We start from the raw sequence: 14,180 nt of genomic DNA, 5'->3' as shown, positions 1-14,180 counted from the left end.
TATACTGACATTCATCTACTGGGACTCAATTTGATTGAAAGATAACAGAGATAGATAAAAAGACTGTCACAACCATGAACATTTACTCTTTACAAACACCAGGGGGCAGGACATAATCATTTGTCTTATAGATCATACAGTGACATTAACTAGGCAAAGAGTTAAGGACATGATCTACAAAAAGAGAAAATTAGATAATATGTAGAATATGCACAATGATTAATACAGACTAATAAACTTTCCACTAAGCAGTGCACTTTTCTGTCCAAATCAAATTGCTTAGACCAGATTGAATTGGATCTTATCCCAAAACCACAAATGTTTACACATCAAACGAGGGCTTATTTGATGAGAGAGCACTTCCTCACATAGAAAACATATCAAGATGCTTCACAGCCATCTCAGTGCTCGAGAAAACTTGCTTCTCCGAGGGGAAATGCACTAAACGATAACATTGTGTGCAGTGTTGGATTGCATGAGAGGGACTAAAATGGTGTTTCATTGTGGCCAGGTACCCTTGAGAAACACTCTTTTGTAGAGGTCCCCTGAAGGGAGTGAGGAAAGGCAATAAGGAGGCAGTGTGTTAAATGCCCTGTTACGCCATGGCCTGTTGGTAATAGGAATGATGATGGGAAATTCCAGCTGATGAGAAAGAAAACAGATTTTCCTTTTTTGTCAAGCTTCCCACAGACAGAAAACAGACACACTACATCTCCATAATGTGTATCTGTGTGTGTCAGGGTATAACAGGCAGCTTTTATAGACAGCCTAATGAAATCTTTAAGATAGTTTTAGAGAGAGCAACTGAAACATACAGTATGGGGTCCCAAGAATGTGACTTAAAATGAGAGTTTGAAATACTGTTGCTGCAACTCAGAAAAGTGACTTGAAAGTGAGTTTGTGAAAGGCTACTTGCTCTGTATTTTTGCTCAGAGGTACCTTCGTCACCATCATCAATAATGTCCACTGACAATGACAAACCATCCTATTTAAACCACCTGAGAATAATTTATTTTCTTGCTATTGCCAGTATTCCTGTTCATGGATTACTATCAAACTATTCCACATTGTACCATTCTCAGAACTGAAAAGTATTGAGCCTTTTTTTGTTGCAACGGAGTTATAAAATGTGCCCTTTTAGGTCATGATAGATTTGGTTCTCCGCCTGAGAGGTCAGTGGTTTTCACACCACATTCTCCCACTGGCCTTAAAGCCAAGGAGCCCTTATTACCAAGCCTTATTTCAAGTGCCAGCAGCCATGTTTTGCTGACTCACAACTGGCTAGATACCAAGGGAGCTTAATCCACTGATTTCCGCCTGTTCATTTCCCAGTCTCCATGAGCTGCTATCATTGTGTTTATTGGAGCATATGTTCACCGCTGTCTAGCAAGACAATGTTGTTTGACCTTGCCTGTAAACATCCAAATAAAAAAGATTCAATTACTGCTCCCTGTTGGCAAGAGGAGGCAAGTAAATTAAAATAAGAGCAGAGTAGTGAATAATTACTCCATAGTTGGGTCCATTGTTCTAGGCTGTCTCTGAGAGGCATGCATGGCTTGCCTGTATAAACCTGTGGACTGTAATTTGGAGGGTGTTGGCTTGTCAAAGACCTTGGGAGTGAACAGCTCAGGTGAGCTGATAAAAAATGAAGCCTTTTGGGGATTTCCTTTAAGTGGAAACATCTTGACAAGAGCCATATGGGTATGTACTGAATGAGCTTTAACATTTGTACAATAGACCTCACGAGAGCAGTAATGACCCAAGTAAATCATTAACAGTAAACAGTCAGTCATGAATGCAAACAACTGACTCTATTATCTGAATCTAGTGAATCAACTATTTATTTAGACTATATACAAGACAGCAGCTGGTACGGCAGTAAATCAGTGCATCTTGAGCAGCCTTACCCAAGTTGTGTAAGGACACGCTCCTCCAGACCCAAGTACTTGTGCCTGTCCTCTTCCACCAAAGCCCTCTGCCTCTGAACAGGGTCCTCCAGACGACGCATTGCCTCTGCAAGTTTAACACTGATTTCCTGTTCTGCCCGCTTCAGTTGCACTCGCAATGCCTCCTGGTTCTGGAGCTGAGCGGATGCACACAGTGGAATGAAATATTAGAGGAGCAGGAAAAAGCGTGTGTGTACATATTCTGCTTAAATATCAGACAGCGGGCATCAAATCATTAAAAGGAGAAATAGGACTTGCCTGCAGCTGTCTCATCTGATGCAGTTGCATCCTGAGGTCAGAAACATTCTTCCTGAACTGCAGGAGGTTGACTTTGAGAGGAACTGAGCCCTTGTCTGATGGGGCTACACTACTCTTAGGAGCCAAGACTGGGGAACCACCTGGACCAAGAAAAAAAGCAAACAAGTTTGGTTAATTTTTTGAAAAATGTGACCCAAATAATACATAAAGCAAGAATATTTTAACCTTCCAAATACACTCTTACCCTTACACTACTATAGAAGATACACCTAAAATGAATGTGAGAGCACATAAAAGCAAAAGCATAATTCTCCCCTAAGAGGAGTGCAGACAGAGTTGAGACTCTGCCATCCTGTCTGACTAATAATTATTGGTTAGACTGTACATGTCGGCAAACACATATTCCCTGGCAACACAGTGGTCTGACTTAATGTTTCTTATGTTTAATAATGATTGCCTGAACTCTCTGTGGCGTCTTTTTCCTGCACAAGAAGCACATTCATTTTGCCTGCACTTCTGAAATCTCTGTCAACTGATTTCAGCATTTCAGTCACCGCTAGAGAGGGAGAAGAGGTTGAAACCATGGAAACGGGGCGAGTTAATATTTGTGGTTTGGGCCAGAGTCTCTAAATGGCCAACGAAAATAATAATCTAATTCAATCCACTCTCAGAAACTGCAGTTTGAGTTTTGATGACCTTTAGTTATTTTCAGTCTACATCTACACACAGATTGTGGTCATCTGATGGAGTTAATTTAATATCAGTCATTAAATGGACCCAAATCTGGACTGAAGACTTCAACATTTAAGGAGAAAACATTTTCTCACTTAGTGGTATTTAGGAATGTGGATCATTTGGGTTTTGATTGTCCAGATTTTGAGATATGTCTATGGGAATTATGCCTTTATCCTAATAAAATTGAAGTGAATTTACAACAGTAACAAACTATACTTAAAAGAAATTACAGCAGTGTCTCTTTCTAGAAACAATGTGCCTTTTACTCTAGATAATCTATAGAACAAGCTGTACACAGTTTTCTTACGACTTTTGTTTTTGTAGAGAGCAGTTCCAAGGTCTGTGGAATATTAAAGAACATGAAGAGAGTTACATTTTTTTAATTTAAATTTTTAATGCTATATATGGGGTGGAGGCAGAAATCTCAGAGTTGGATATCTCAAAATGTGGACAAACAAAAAACAACTACATGCATGGCTAGATACTAATAAAGGCAAGTGAGAAAATATGTTTCCCACCCAATGCTAACTTTCTTCAATGGACCTCACGTTAAAGAAAGTCCCTGCCCATGAGCCACACAATAGGTCAGGGAATGTTCAGAGTGCACTCAAAGCTCCCTTGACGCAGAGACTCACGCTCTGTCGGGGCAGTGAGAGAACAAACTTTTGTCTTCATAATCCCAAAACTCTATTCATTCCTGCCTCTCTTACAAGCTACCTGACAGCTGCCTAGACCTGAAGTACAGGTCTAGGCAGTACAATGTACACTGCTGGTTGTGTTTGGGGCCTTGGGGAGACAATGTCCATCAAAGGAAGTTCTAGCTGTGCAGTGACAATGAAAAAGCGTTTGAGGGATTTCAAAAATAAGTGCCACTGCATTCTCTTGTTTGACACAGAGGCAGTCTGGTGAGATCAAAGACCATACTGAAACTATTCTGATGATCTGAGCATTCACTCAAGCACAACATGACATGAAAATCCCTCTTAAAACTACATATGAAATGTGTCATGAGAGATGAGATTAGCTCTCAAGACACATAAACAGCGTTGTGTTTTCTTTCGGTCACTGGTGAGGTTGCAGATATATTTTATCAAACCTAGATCTGCCCACAGACCACTGCAGAGCCGACTGAACGCTGAATCATCATAGCAGGCTTGAGAAGTAATAGCGTCTTGTTTTCCGGTAAGTAGTTCTTTGAGGGACTTGTGTTAGCTCTGCTGGCCCTCGTCTCTTAACTCCTATTAAACTGGATGTATGAGGGAAAGGACTGTAAGGAAATATGAACCGATGACAAGCAAAGAAACCTCACTTTGTTTTCTCTCCCTCCAGCGCAGCTCATTGCAGACTGTTGACTGACACTGATGTGTGGGCTTGTCTGCACAAGACATTATGGCGCTAAAACTCTTGTTTTAAAGAAAAAAAAAAAAAAGTCATGAAATTGCACAGGGCAACAGTGATACTAACCTGAGCTATGTGCACTGTGGGCTGGAGATGATGTCTTCGGTGGTCTCTCACTGCAGCCAGAAAGAAATTCATCAGAGCGGGATTTTCATGACGGGAAAAAAAAAAGTGTTTTGGAGCATTTGGATTAAAGGTTAGTATTAGTAAGGACAAACACATTACAAAAAAGTATGATGGGAAACACTGACAAACCAGAGAGGTTAAATGATGTTAATGATGTTAACAAGCTTCATCAGTGTTTAACATAGCATATGAACATACAAAGTCATTGCAGTCACAGAGCTTTTATACTAACTGTCAAGCAAACATTAACACAAGGTCTCCACAGGGAAGATCGAAATGCAAAGAGTTGAAATGCAGCCAGATAAACCATACATAGTGGCCATTTATCTAGGGAGCAAATGACTTTAAGATCAGATTCACAGTCAAACCTATTTCCTCTTCACCAGATGCTATTTAACCTGAGTGTTTGATATGGCCATTATAGAAGGGATACTTTATCTTTCCCACTCTGCCTGGATAGCCAGACTTTTCATTCGAAGCTCCGTTTCCCCTGATGCCTCACTCTATCCTATACTGTGATTGCTTACCTTAAAGGCTCCTTGGTGCCACTAGTGTTTGGCCCCTTTAAAAGTGCATGCTGAACAAGACCAGTCAAGCTGGCAATCTGTTGCTCCATAGCCTTCATTCGCTCTCTGCAGAAACATCAGAAAATTCTACTTTCAACACTGAGGCCTATTGGATATTACATCTGCCAATAGAGCAAATATTAGCTCAGAATGAGCATGGGAGGGTTGTAACAGAATAATTAATTGTTTTTAATTACCTGACCATAATTCTTTTTTGTTATTTGGTGGGTGGATTACACAGTGGAGATTTTTTGCAATTAATTTGCAATCAAGTCCTGTGTAAATAATGACTCTGGTCAAATAAAAAGTTTCTGAATTACAACAGTCCAAGAGCAGTCAGTCAGTCTCTTCACAAAAAGAAAAAATTTGAGGCCAAATGGAATAAACAAGATGGACGACTCAAGAATAAAAACGAACCCTTAAATTCGACATCAAGGGTGCTCAAGTCATATTGTTTTTTTTTTAATAAAACAAGAGTGTGTCACAAGTGGTGGTCACTCAGAGGAGAGTGAAAGGGCAATTGGAAAATTACACTGCCTTAAGAAAGCCAAACACCAAAGGGGTGAATAGGGAACCTTACACTGAGACTGCTTGGTAAGCCTAGAGGTTGGAAAATAGAGCAACTTTTGTTTTCAGATGACATCGTTTATCTTGAGGAAGGATACAGGGCCAGCTGAGGACACAGGGGGGACTGTGGTTTCAGCCCCGCTACAGACAATAGACAGACACTAGGTCTATGTGAACACAACAATGCCTAACCTCAGTGTCATACAGCATATTTAACATGAATAAATTCTGACAGCTAGAGAACCGTGAGTGTTAGGACTATGTTTATGTTGAAAGTTAAGTACAGTACTTTCCCATTCAAATTCCTCCAATCTTTTCCCAGATTCCCAGGGCATTTTTAATGGGGGGGGTTCTGGGCTGCACAGGTGGTCCAGCCTGATCTGTTTGACTGACTGGGCCATTTCAAATACTTTTTCAACCTGGTCAATATTTTCTTTGGTTCTCCTAGGTACGCACATACCCCCTGTAACCTCCCTTTTCTCCAGACCATGTTTAGTTGGCTAAGTGGCAAGCATCCCTCTTGCTCTCTTTTTATGTTTATGTGCCCTCAGTCAGAGTAGACAAAGCTAACCCAGGTACCAAAATGACTGCTGAATTATCCAAACTGAATAGACTCTACAGAGGGATTGTTGTTAGAACAATAGTCACAGAGTAAAAATACACAGTAGGCTAATGGGGTTTTAAGATACTATCCTGTTTCAACAGTGGCAGCTTTGTCTGGTTCTACACACTTAATAATAATCAACTGTCAACTCCAGAATTTGAAAAGAGACTGTGAAAACAACCGTCAGATAAGCAGAACTGGTTGTATACACAAACCAAAGAGATGCATAATCATGTGCATTAGTCTGCTGTACTTAATGTGCAAATCTTGGTGCTCAAGACAGTGAGAGGGCATGTTGGTTAGGGTGAAACTGGGATGCAGAGTTAGTTCATGCTCCCATGCAGTGTCTTAATTCTAATTTTAAAAATCTCACCAGCCCATTTTATATTATGTCTGATCCCCTGAGGCTTACCGTGTCTGATGGTCACTGGCAGGTGGGATAGGCCCCTGAAGGTGACCCTGGATGTCTGAAACCACAGGTGATCCCATGTTGTTTCGGGGCTTGGTCCCTGTTACCTCCTCCTTCCTGAAGGACTGGCGGACAGGTGAGCTTCTCTCCATGGGAACACCATGAGGTGGAACACCATGTGGTGGAACACCATGCGGTGGAACACCATGAGGAGGCCCGCCATGAGGAGGCCCGCCATGAGGAGGCCCGCCATGGGGAGGCCCGCCATGAGGAGGCCCACCATGGGGAGGCCCAGCATGGGGAGGCCCACCATGGATGTCGATCATCCGTACCTCAGCCATCCGGTGAGGGGATGGGGGAGGAGTCTTGGAGCCCAAAGTAGGCAGCTGGCTGTTTCTGGACTTCTGCCTGTACAGGGAAGGGTGATCAATGGAGTCTGTGGGGCTGGGTCCACTATAAGAGCTTGTGGAGCGGATAGAGGCACGGTGAAATCCCCCCATGCCATGCTCTGGACCATCAAGCCCAGGGTTTGGGTGTGGTCCATGGGCAGTTGCCATGCTTATTCTTCCTTCTTGGAGAAGGTATGGGTCTGCATACAACCCCTCATTACCTCTGGCTAGACTGTGGCTTTTCCCACCCATGTCCTCATCTGGCTTGACGTCCCGTCTCTCCAGGATGGCGCTGGGACAGGGCGAGATGGAGCGGGCTGGAGGGTTAGCGTTAGACAGTCGGTCCCTTGGAATGGTGGCACTGCCGGGTATAGAGCCCTGCCGTGGACCGAATGGGATTCTGGAGGGTGATGGGGGCATGGAGTGGGGAGAGGGGGGGAGAGTTCCCTGCATGGGATGGTGTGCTGGCGGACCCATGGGGGGCTGTCTCAGAGGGTGCTGACCATCACGGCCAGCATGCACCATCTCACCGTGCATCTAGAAAAGCACAAAAGCATACAGACATATTATTATAAACTATTCTCTTGACTAGATATTACTCCAAATAATACAAAAGCCCCCCCAGAACCCCTCCCCCTCTATTTAAGCTCAAGAGTAGTCAAACCCGACTGCATACCTCTGCCTGTTTGAGAGCTTCAGCTGCTGTTTATTTTGTATATATCCTGTGTTTCTGAGATGAAGTTGCCCTTGAAACAAAAACATCCATCTAACTTAGCTTACACTGTTGCTTCTCAAAGAAAATACACTGTCAGCAAAATTTTACAGAAGTAAAAAAATAGTTACTTGCAAGGCCACTATCCCCTGGTACACAGTATTTCATTCAAAGTCCTCCATATTATACCCACAGGCATCTATAAAACAATATTACAATAGAAGAACACAAGATTCTTTCATTGGATGAAAAGTCTAGTTTTTATAAAATCTCTGTGAGCTCAATTGCTCTCTTGGAGATGAACTAAAAAGAGTTTTCATGTGCACCTCCAGGGCTAGAAGGTGGTTGGTTAATTTGCAACAAAATCTGTCAAGCAATAATCTGTGTAAACCATTAGCAGATCCGGGCTGCTGTTCTTTAGTCTGACCACCCATAAAGGAACCTTGAAGGTTAACATACATTAACCTGAACTCATTTAAACACTGTGACTTTCCGGGTTAAGGGAAATATATGTGTGCTTGGGCTGTAGGTGACAAAACTACAAACAATGAGGTGAAAGACTTAGAGGTACACAGTAGAAGCAATATGAAGTATGGTTTATGTGGTGAGTTACTTGCTGTGTGAGGTGGGACAGGTTTCACAACAATTGTAAATAAACATCTTATCGTATTTCTTCATACCTTTATCTGATATTGCATTACTTACTCTGCTTTCATATTGACAGCTTACTTAAAGCACTTTTTAAGGAAGAACTAACACATTCTTGTTTTTACAAATGAAACACTGAATTCATAAGCAGTAAAACAAATCTTTGATCTATTTAATACACTCAGAGGTTTTGCTTCTACAACCTCACTTGATCTGGTATCACCTGGAGCTTATGCTGGCTAACAATAGCTATGTTAGATAATGTTAGCTTAGTTAACGTTAACTTTAGATACAGCAGATACCGTATTGCTGTGAAACTGACATTAGATTCAGTTTGCTAACCACATCCTCTAGGTGTGCTACTGTTATACTCTACTATTGTGTTACTGTCTGTTATCATTAGCCATTAATCTACTATTATCACTTAAGCCCAAAGTGGCCGTTATTCAGAAAAAGTGTCTCAAAATTACCAATATATTACAGGCATAGACTAGTATGAGTTCAAACTTGTGGAATCATAAAGGGCAACAATAGAAATTATACCAGCTTAGAACTTACTAGCATGGCTACAACATGGTGACTTTATTTATTCCAAACTTGAGTTCATTTTACATACACAGGTAAATTTAATACCCTTTTCACAGTAATGTCACTCAAAGAATGATGGAAAACCAGTAGCGACAATGAGGCCTAGAATTGTTAAATTAAAATTATATTATAGACAATTATAATTATATCTGTATCAGTACTTTCCAGCTGTATATAACAATAATTCCCAGTAATTACCTGGACCCAGGTAAGTGGCAGAGAATTGATGGATAGATTAACCAATTACCAAATTCCAAGGCCTTTTTTGAGGGAACAGAATTCAATGTTTTTCAAGACTTTGCAAGACCTGCATGTACCCCAATATTAGTAAACATATACCAGAGCCAACTAGCAGAATTGAAATATACAATATGTAAACAGTGATATAACTAGTGGACATGTGATGTGTCAGATATGATAACACTGTGCTGAGGAGTGTCACATGCAGAGAAGAATCCAATCCACCTTCTTTCTTGCCTAATTCTCTCTTCCTGCCAAACAAACAAGCTATTGTTCGTTGTAGGTATGACTCATGGGTTACACCTACTTAGAAAGACAAGTCAAAACCTAATACAGGTTTAACTTATGAAAAACCTCAGGTACAGTTTTTTGAAATTGTGCTTTTTCTTGTGTCTTCCTCAGTGACGGTCCAGATTAATACAGTGGAGAGCAAAATAAAGTGGGTGTGACATTTACAGTACCACTGTGTGCGTGTGTGCGTGTTTGAGCTGGAAAACAACAGCTGCTCAAAGTGTACAGTAACAAAGGGCTCAGGCTTGGCTGTGATAACAAAAGAAAAAAAGGGAGAAACTCTGGCAGAGAAAGCACGAAGCCCATAAATGTGGCAGCAACAAGTCTGACCAGGCAGCAAAATACACAATAGAAAATCTGAAAAGCACAAAACCACTGCAAACCATCATCAAATCCTAATGACTTTCACTATCCAAGATGCCCACGCACATAAAAAGAAAAGTTGCCCTCTTGTGCAAGAATTCTTTGGAGCAGTAAATAACATATCTGACTGCCTTATGAGAACATTTTCACCAAAAGGCATCACTTGTCAATCCCAAACAGATGTTACACCATTGGAAGACGATTTATTCTTTAAATATCCTTACAAATACACAGACTTTATAAAGACAGCCTGTATTTGTCTGTGCAACATGCACAAATCACTGCTTCGAGACCAAACAGAGGAGTAAAGGCTTGAAAAATAAACACATGAGCAACCATGTCAGGCAAATGAGAGGCCATATTGGGAACATTTGGTTTGAGTTTAACCCATGGACTTTTTTAAAGACCTCTCGCTCTGTTTCCACTGTGCTCTTAAGCTTCCAATAATGAGGGCAGCATGTCTGGTAGGAACGTGCATAGTTGCCATGTCAAAAAACGGAGAGGTTTCCTAAACTGATTCACAAACTGCAGAGCTTCAAAGGCAGCCAAGCTAAACAGATAAAGAGGAGCTTCACAGAAATGTTCATGCAGAAGTGTGTCAGCATTTCCAGCTGCATGTCTGGATGTAATATGCTGCTATATACATAATAGTGTTGTTGATGAAAAAGATGGTGGGAACTTGCTGTCAATTATGATAATTGTGAATAAAAACAAGACAAACATAACAATTGTCATAGTCTAATAAATACAAAGAATAGTTTAATTGCCCAATGGAGAACAGATCGCAGATTGGCCAATAACTGAACGTCTGTTTACAAAATATCTCCTCCAGCTATGTGTACATAACATCACCTCTGACAGCCACTATTGACTATTCAGTGAATACAAAGCAATCCACTACATACAGTAAGTACATATTAATATTTCAATACATTTTCAGATTTTTCATCACAACAAAAAAGCTTAAAAAATGCAAGAAAATACCACCATATTTCAACCGCCAGCTGCATATTTTCTATATCAAGTTACTTATTAGTAAGTGTGTCCATCTTAAATCAATCACTGACAGAAAAGATTGCTGTTTTCATAACCAGAGACAGCTCTATTTGGGTTTCACTTGCCAGAAAGCTTCAATCAATAACAGAGGTAACTGTGGATGATACTTTAAATCTGATCTGAGGCCCGACATTCCTGCAAGACAAGAGGTCACTCAATAGCCCAAACAGATGTGAAGTAGCCCCCCTCGAAAGTGTTTGAACAGGTGTATAGCTCATTAGGTTGTAGTATTTGCCCTTTTCCTTTGAGTGCCAGGGTTTCTGTTTTTTATGAAAAGAAGTTTCTCTTGAGCTTTCTTTAAAAGGCAAACAAACAAACAAACAATCTGCAGACTGAGCTTTACAGCTGCCAAGAATAGAGCGGCTGCTTACAACAGGAGTCTGGAATGACTGTGATTGACTGTGTGTGTGTTTGTGTGTCTGAGAGTTAAAACTTGTCAATATTTTTGTGTGGAAAGGGCAGCTTGCCACAAGCTTTCCATAAGAGCAGAAACTTTTGAATTACTGCAACAAATGTCATCGAACAAATTTCTTTCAAAGGTCCCGTGTAATTCACCAACTTAACCTCCACACCCAACAACCACATGCAGTCTTCGTGTCAGCTGCTGCTTGGTTAAACAGTGACAGAACTATTCATGACAACAACGGTCTTCGGCTCTACTTCATGCCTCGGTTTCACAATATTTGCACATGTTCCCTTGTAATGTGGCCTTGCTTCTCTTTGCCTGATGCATTTCAATTCATCCAGTGCAAGTTATACTTTTCAAACTTGCCGATTCAGCAAGTCACAATTCATGTTCTCCTACTGTTGCCAGTTTGCAACTCTTCTTGCTCTTACACGTCGCTTTGCGCGATTAAATTCACTTTTTCATTCGTATATTTTTTGCCATTTTTTTTCTTAACTGTCTTTGGTTCACTTCCCCTTGAAGGACCCCATCACAGAGAGCCAGCTGAAGCAACTTGCCTGACAGCAGCAGAGAATAAAAGGAATTTCTGCAGCACCTCAAAGTCATGATGCCATCTGAAGCAAAACCTCTTAAACCATCATGTTTGCCTCTTCATTCCTTTATCAATCTCACTTTACACTTATGTGACACATACAGTATGTGGCAATGGGATTAAGGTTGATGTAATTTTTGCAGTATCACCATAGTGTCGCAATGCTGCCTGAAAATCAGCAGCGGGCAGAGAGGATAGGGTTAGATAAAGGGTCAGGTGGATTAGGGAGGCGGATTTGAGGAGGAACATTCGAGGAAAGGGTTCTTTGGGGCTTTACTTTTGTTACATCAGCAGGAAACAAACATGCTGGAATCAGAACAAGAGAAAGAGAATAGAGCTGATATTGAGGAAGAATGAACAAGGAAAATAGTCCTGAGAACTGAGTTGAATTGTCCCTTAAGCAAGCTGCACCCGAGTGAACAGGCGAGTCCCAATCCCAGGCCCCCAGGAGAACAATATGAAACCCCCCTGAACAGATTAAGAAGAGGCAGGGGGACATTCCTTCCCTTAACTGCAAACAGGATGTGAGAGTGAGAAGAATTGGAGGCTGGGCTCACTATTCTATCTGCAACAAGTCTGGCTACCTTCCCGCCGCTGCTGCTGTTAACGAGACAATCATTTTCACTGCTTTGTTAGCGACTGTACTCACCCTGGCGTCGCCGTTGGCAGGTCTGGGCCCATGGCTGAAAGCCTGTGCTGGATCTTTGTGGTAGACTTTCAGGCAGGAGTGGTCTGTGATGTTCCTGTAGGGAGAAGAGGTGTCCAGTGGTAAGAAGGTAGCCCAAACATCACCATCAGACCGTGGGCGTTCATGCGCCAGCCTGGATCTTTTTAGCAGCACTGCCAAGGGCACATATCCTGACTGAGGCTGTGACAACCCTCTGTAATGTGACATTTCCTCTAAATCTCAAAAGTCATCGACTAATACTGTGTTGAGACGTGGCTCGACTACAAAAATAGGTCTCACTCTCTCACTACGGTGCTGCACCCTGGACACCTGTATCAACCTTGAGGAACCACGAGACAATTTTTTTTACAGCCCTGATAAAGAATTCGTCACAAAGTACACATAACACTTGAACAGGAAGTCCGGAGACTAAGGGGCAAAGTTGCTTCTGTCTTCAAAAATAATGTTTTTTTATGAAAAACAACTAGAACAAGTGGCTGTATACTGTGTCGGCACATAGAATCTACTGTATTACTGATAAGATATGCTGCTGAATAACAAACCAGAAAGGTACAAGGTACAAGGAACAAAAAAAAGCAGTGAGCTACAGTAATATATGGGTGTGTGTCTGTTACTGTGCTTGTAAATGATATACACACAACATAATACTTTGGAAACTACATGCTGAAAAGCATAAATGTGCCTCAAAAAGTGTAAAACGACAAAGCTAACATTGCTCAAACTTTCCAAAGTCAAACTTTCACCAGAGGAGAGAGGACAGCAGGCAGGAAAGTCATCCAAGTCTCTCAAGAATGCTCTTCAGTTTGTTTGAGTATATCAGAGACATTTTCTGCCGTAGGGCTCCCATCTCCAAATGATTTTCTTTCTAATAAGTTTTCACATGGGGTAAAAAGGAAGTGAAAACCTTTCCTGGCCAGTGACACTTCCTGTACAAAGGGAGTTTAAACAGGAAGAGCTCAGGGAGAGGAAAAGGAAAGGCCCTTTAGAGGAAGAGTAAAACTATGGAGCATAATGAACCTTGGATGTCCTGTCAAACTAAGACTGAGAAAATACCATATGCACACGTCGAAACATTCATCTTTACCTGACATCAGTAAGCTCGTAGTACATATTCCTCATGTCGTCTTTGACGTAGACGGCGACGCTAGGAGACTCCAACATCTTCATGGTGAGCTGCTGCGAGAAGGCACTAACAAACAGAGCTCTGACTGTGTCGATGCTGGTGATCTCATTAGGCATGCGGATCTGTTTGGTCTCGTCCCCGTACTGCAGGTACAGCACACCTACAGAGAGAAGAAGAGCAGGGTGATTAGCCAGGAGTGAACTAACTTTAATTGATGGAAATCTTTCGTAAGACTAAGACAGGGGTATGTTTTTGTTTGAGTAGTGTTACACTGTTTTGTTTCACTCCTTCTCACTATTCAGATTGTAATCGCACTGTTTTGGATGATAAAGAAGTTTATCCCTCCTTGCAGTGTTAATCTACGAATGCAAACACATTTCCTGCAGCTACTCAACAGTAAAAACCTTCAAATTACAAACCACCGGAAGGCATTTACTCTTCAGTGAGTGACTGACTGCTAAGAATTTGTTCAGTA

The 14,180-nt window shown here is 41.5% G+C and overlaps 1 protein-coding gene across 15 annotated transcripts in view; it reads right to left on the bottom strand.

Annotated features, from left to right (window-relative positions):
• si:ch211-285f17.1 (sickle tail protein homolog) overlaps nt 1-14,180 on the bottom strand; it is a 114,086-nt gene that overhangs the window by 11,151 nt on the left and 88,755 nt on the right. For 14 of the 15 annotated variants that reach the window (XM_042399074.1, XM_042399065.1, XM_042399070.1 and 11 more), the window contains 7 exons: nt 13,667-13,865; nt 12,544-12,637; nt 6,613-7,535; nt 4,991-5,095; nt 4,404-4,453; nt 2,205-2,344; nt 1,908-2,083 (listed from right to left, as the gene is read on the bottom strand). In XM_042399074.1, coding sequence (XP_042255008.1) covers nt 1,908-2,083; nt 2,205-2,344; nt 4,404-4,453; nt 4,991-5,095; nt 6,613-7,535; nt 12,544-12,637; nt 13,667-13,865 — 1,687 coding nt within the window. The remainder of the gene's footprint in view (nt 1-1,907; nt 2,084-2,204; nt 2,345-4,403; nt 4,454-4,990; nt 5,096-6,612; nt 7,536-12,543; nt 12,638-13,666; nt 13,866-14,180) is intronic. The other variant, XM_042399069.1, reaches the window with a different exon arrangement.

The sequence above is a fragment of the Thunnus maccoyii genome, chromosome 21, assembly GCF_910596095.1.
Source record: "Thunnus maccoyii chromosome 21, fThuMac1.1, whole genome shotgun sequence".
Lineage (NCBI taxonomy): Eukaryota > Metazoa > Chordata > Actinopteri > Scombriformes > Scombridae > Thunnus > Thunnus maccoyii.
This window is presented reverse-complemented; position numbering and strand designations above follow the sequence as displayed.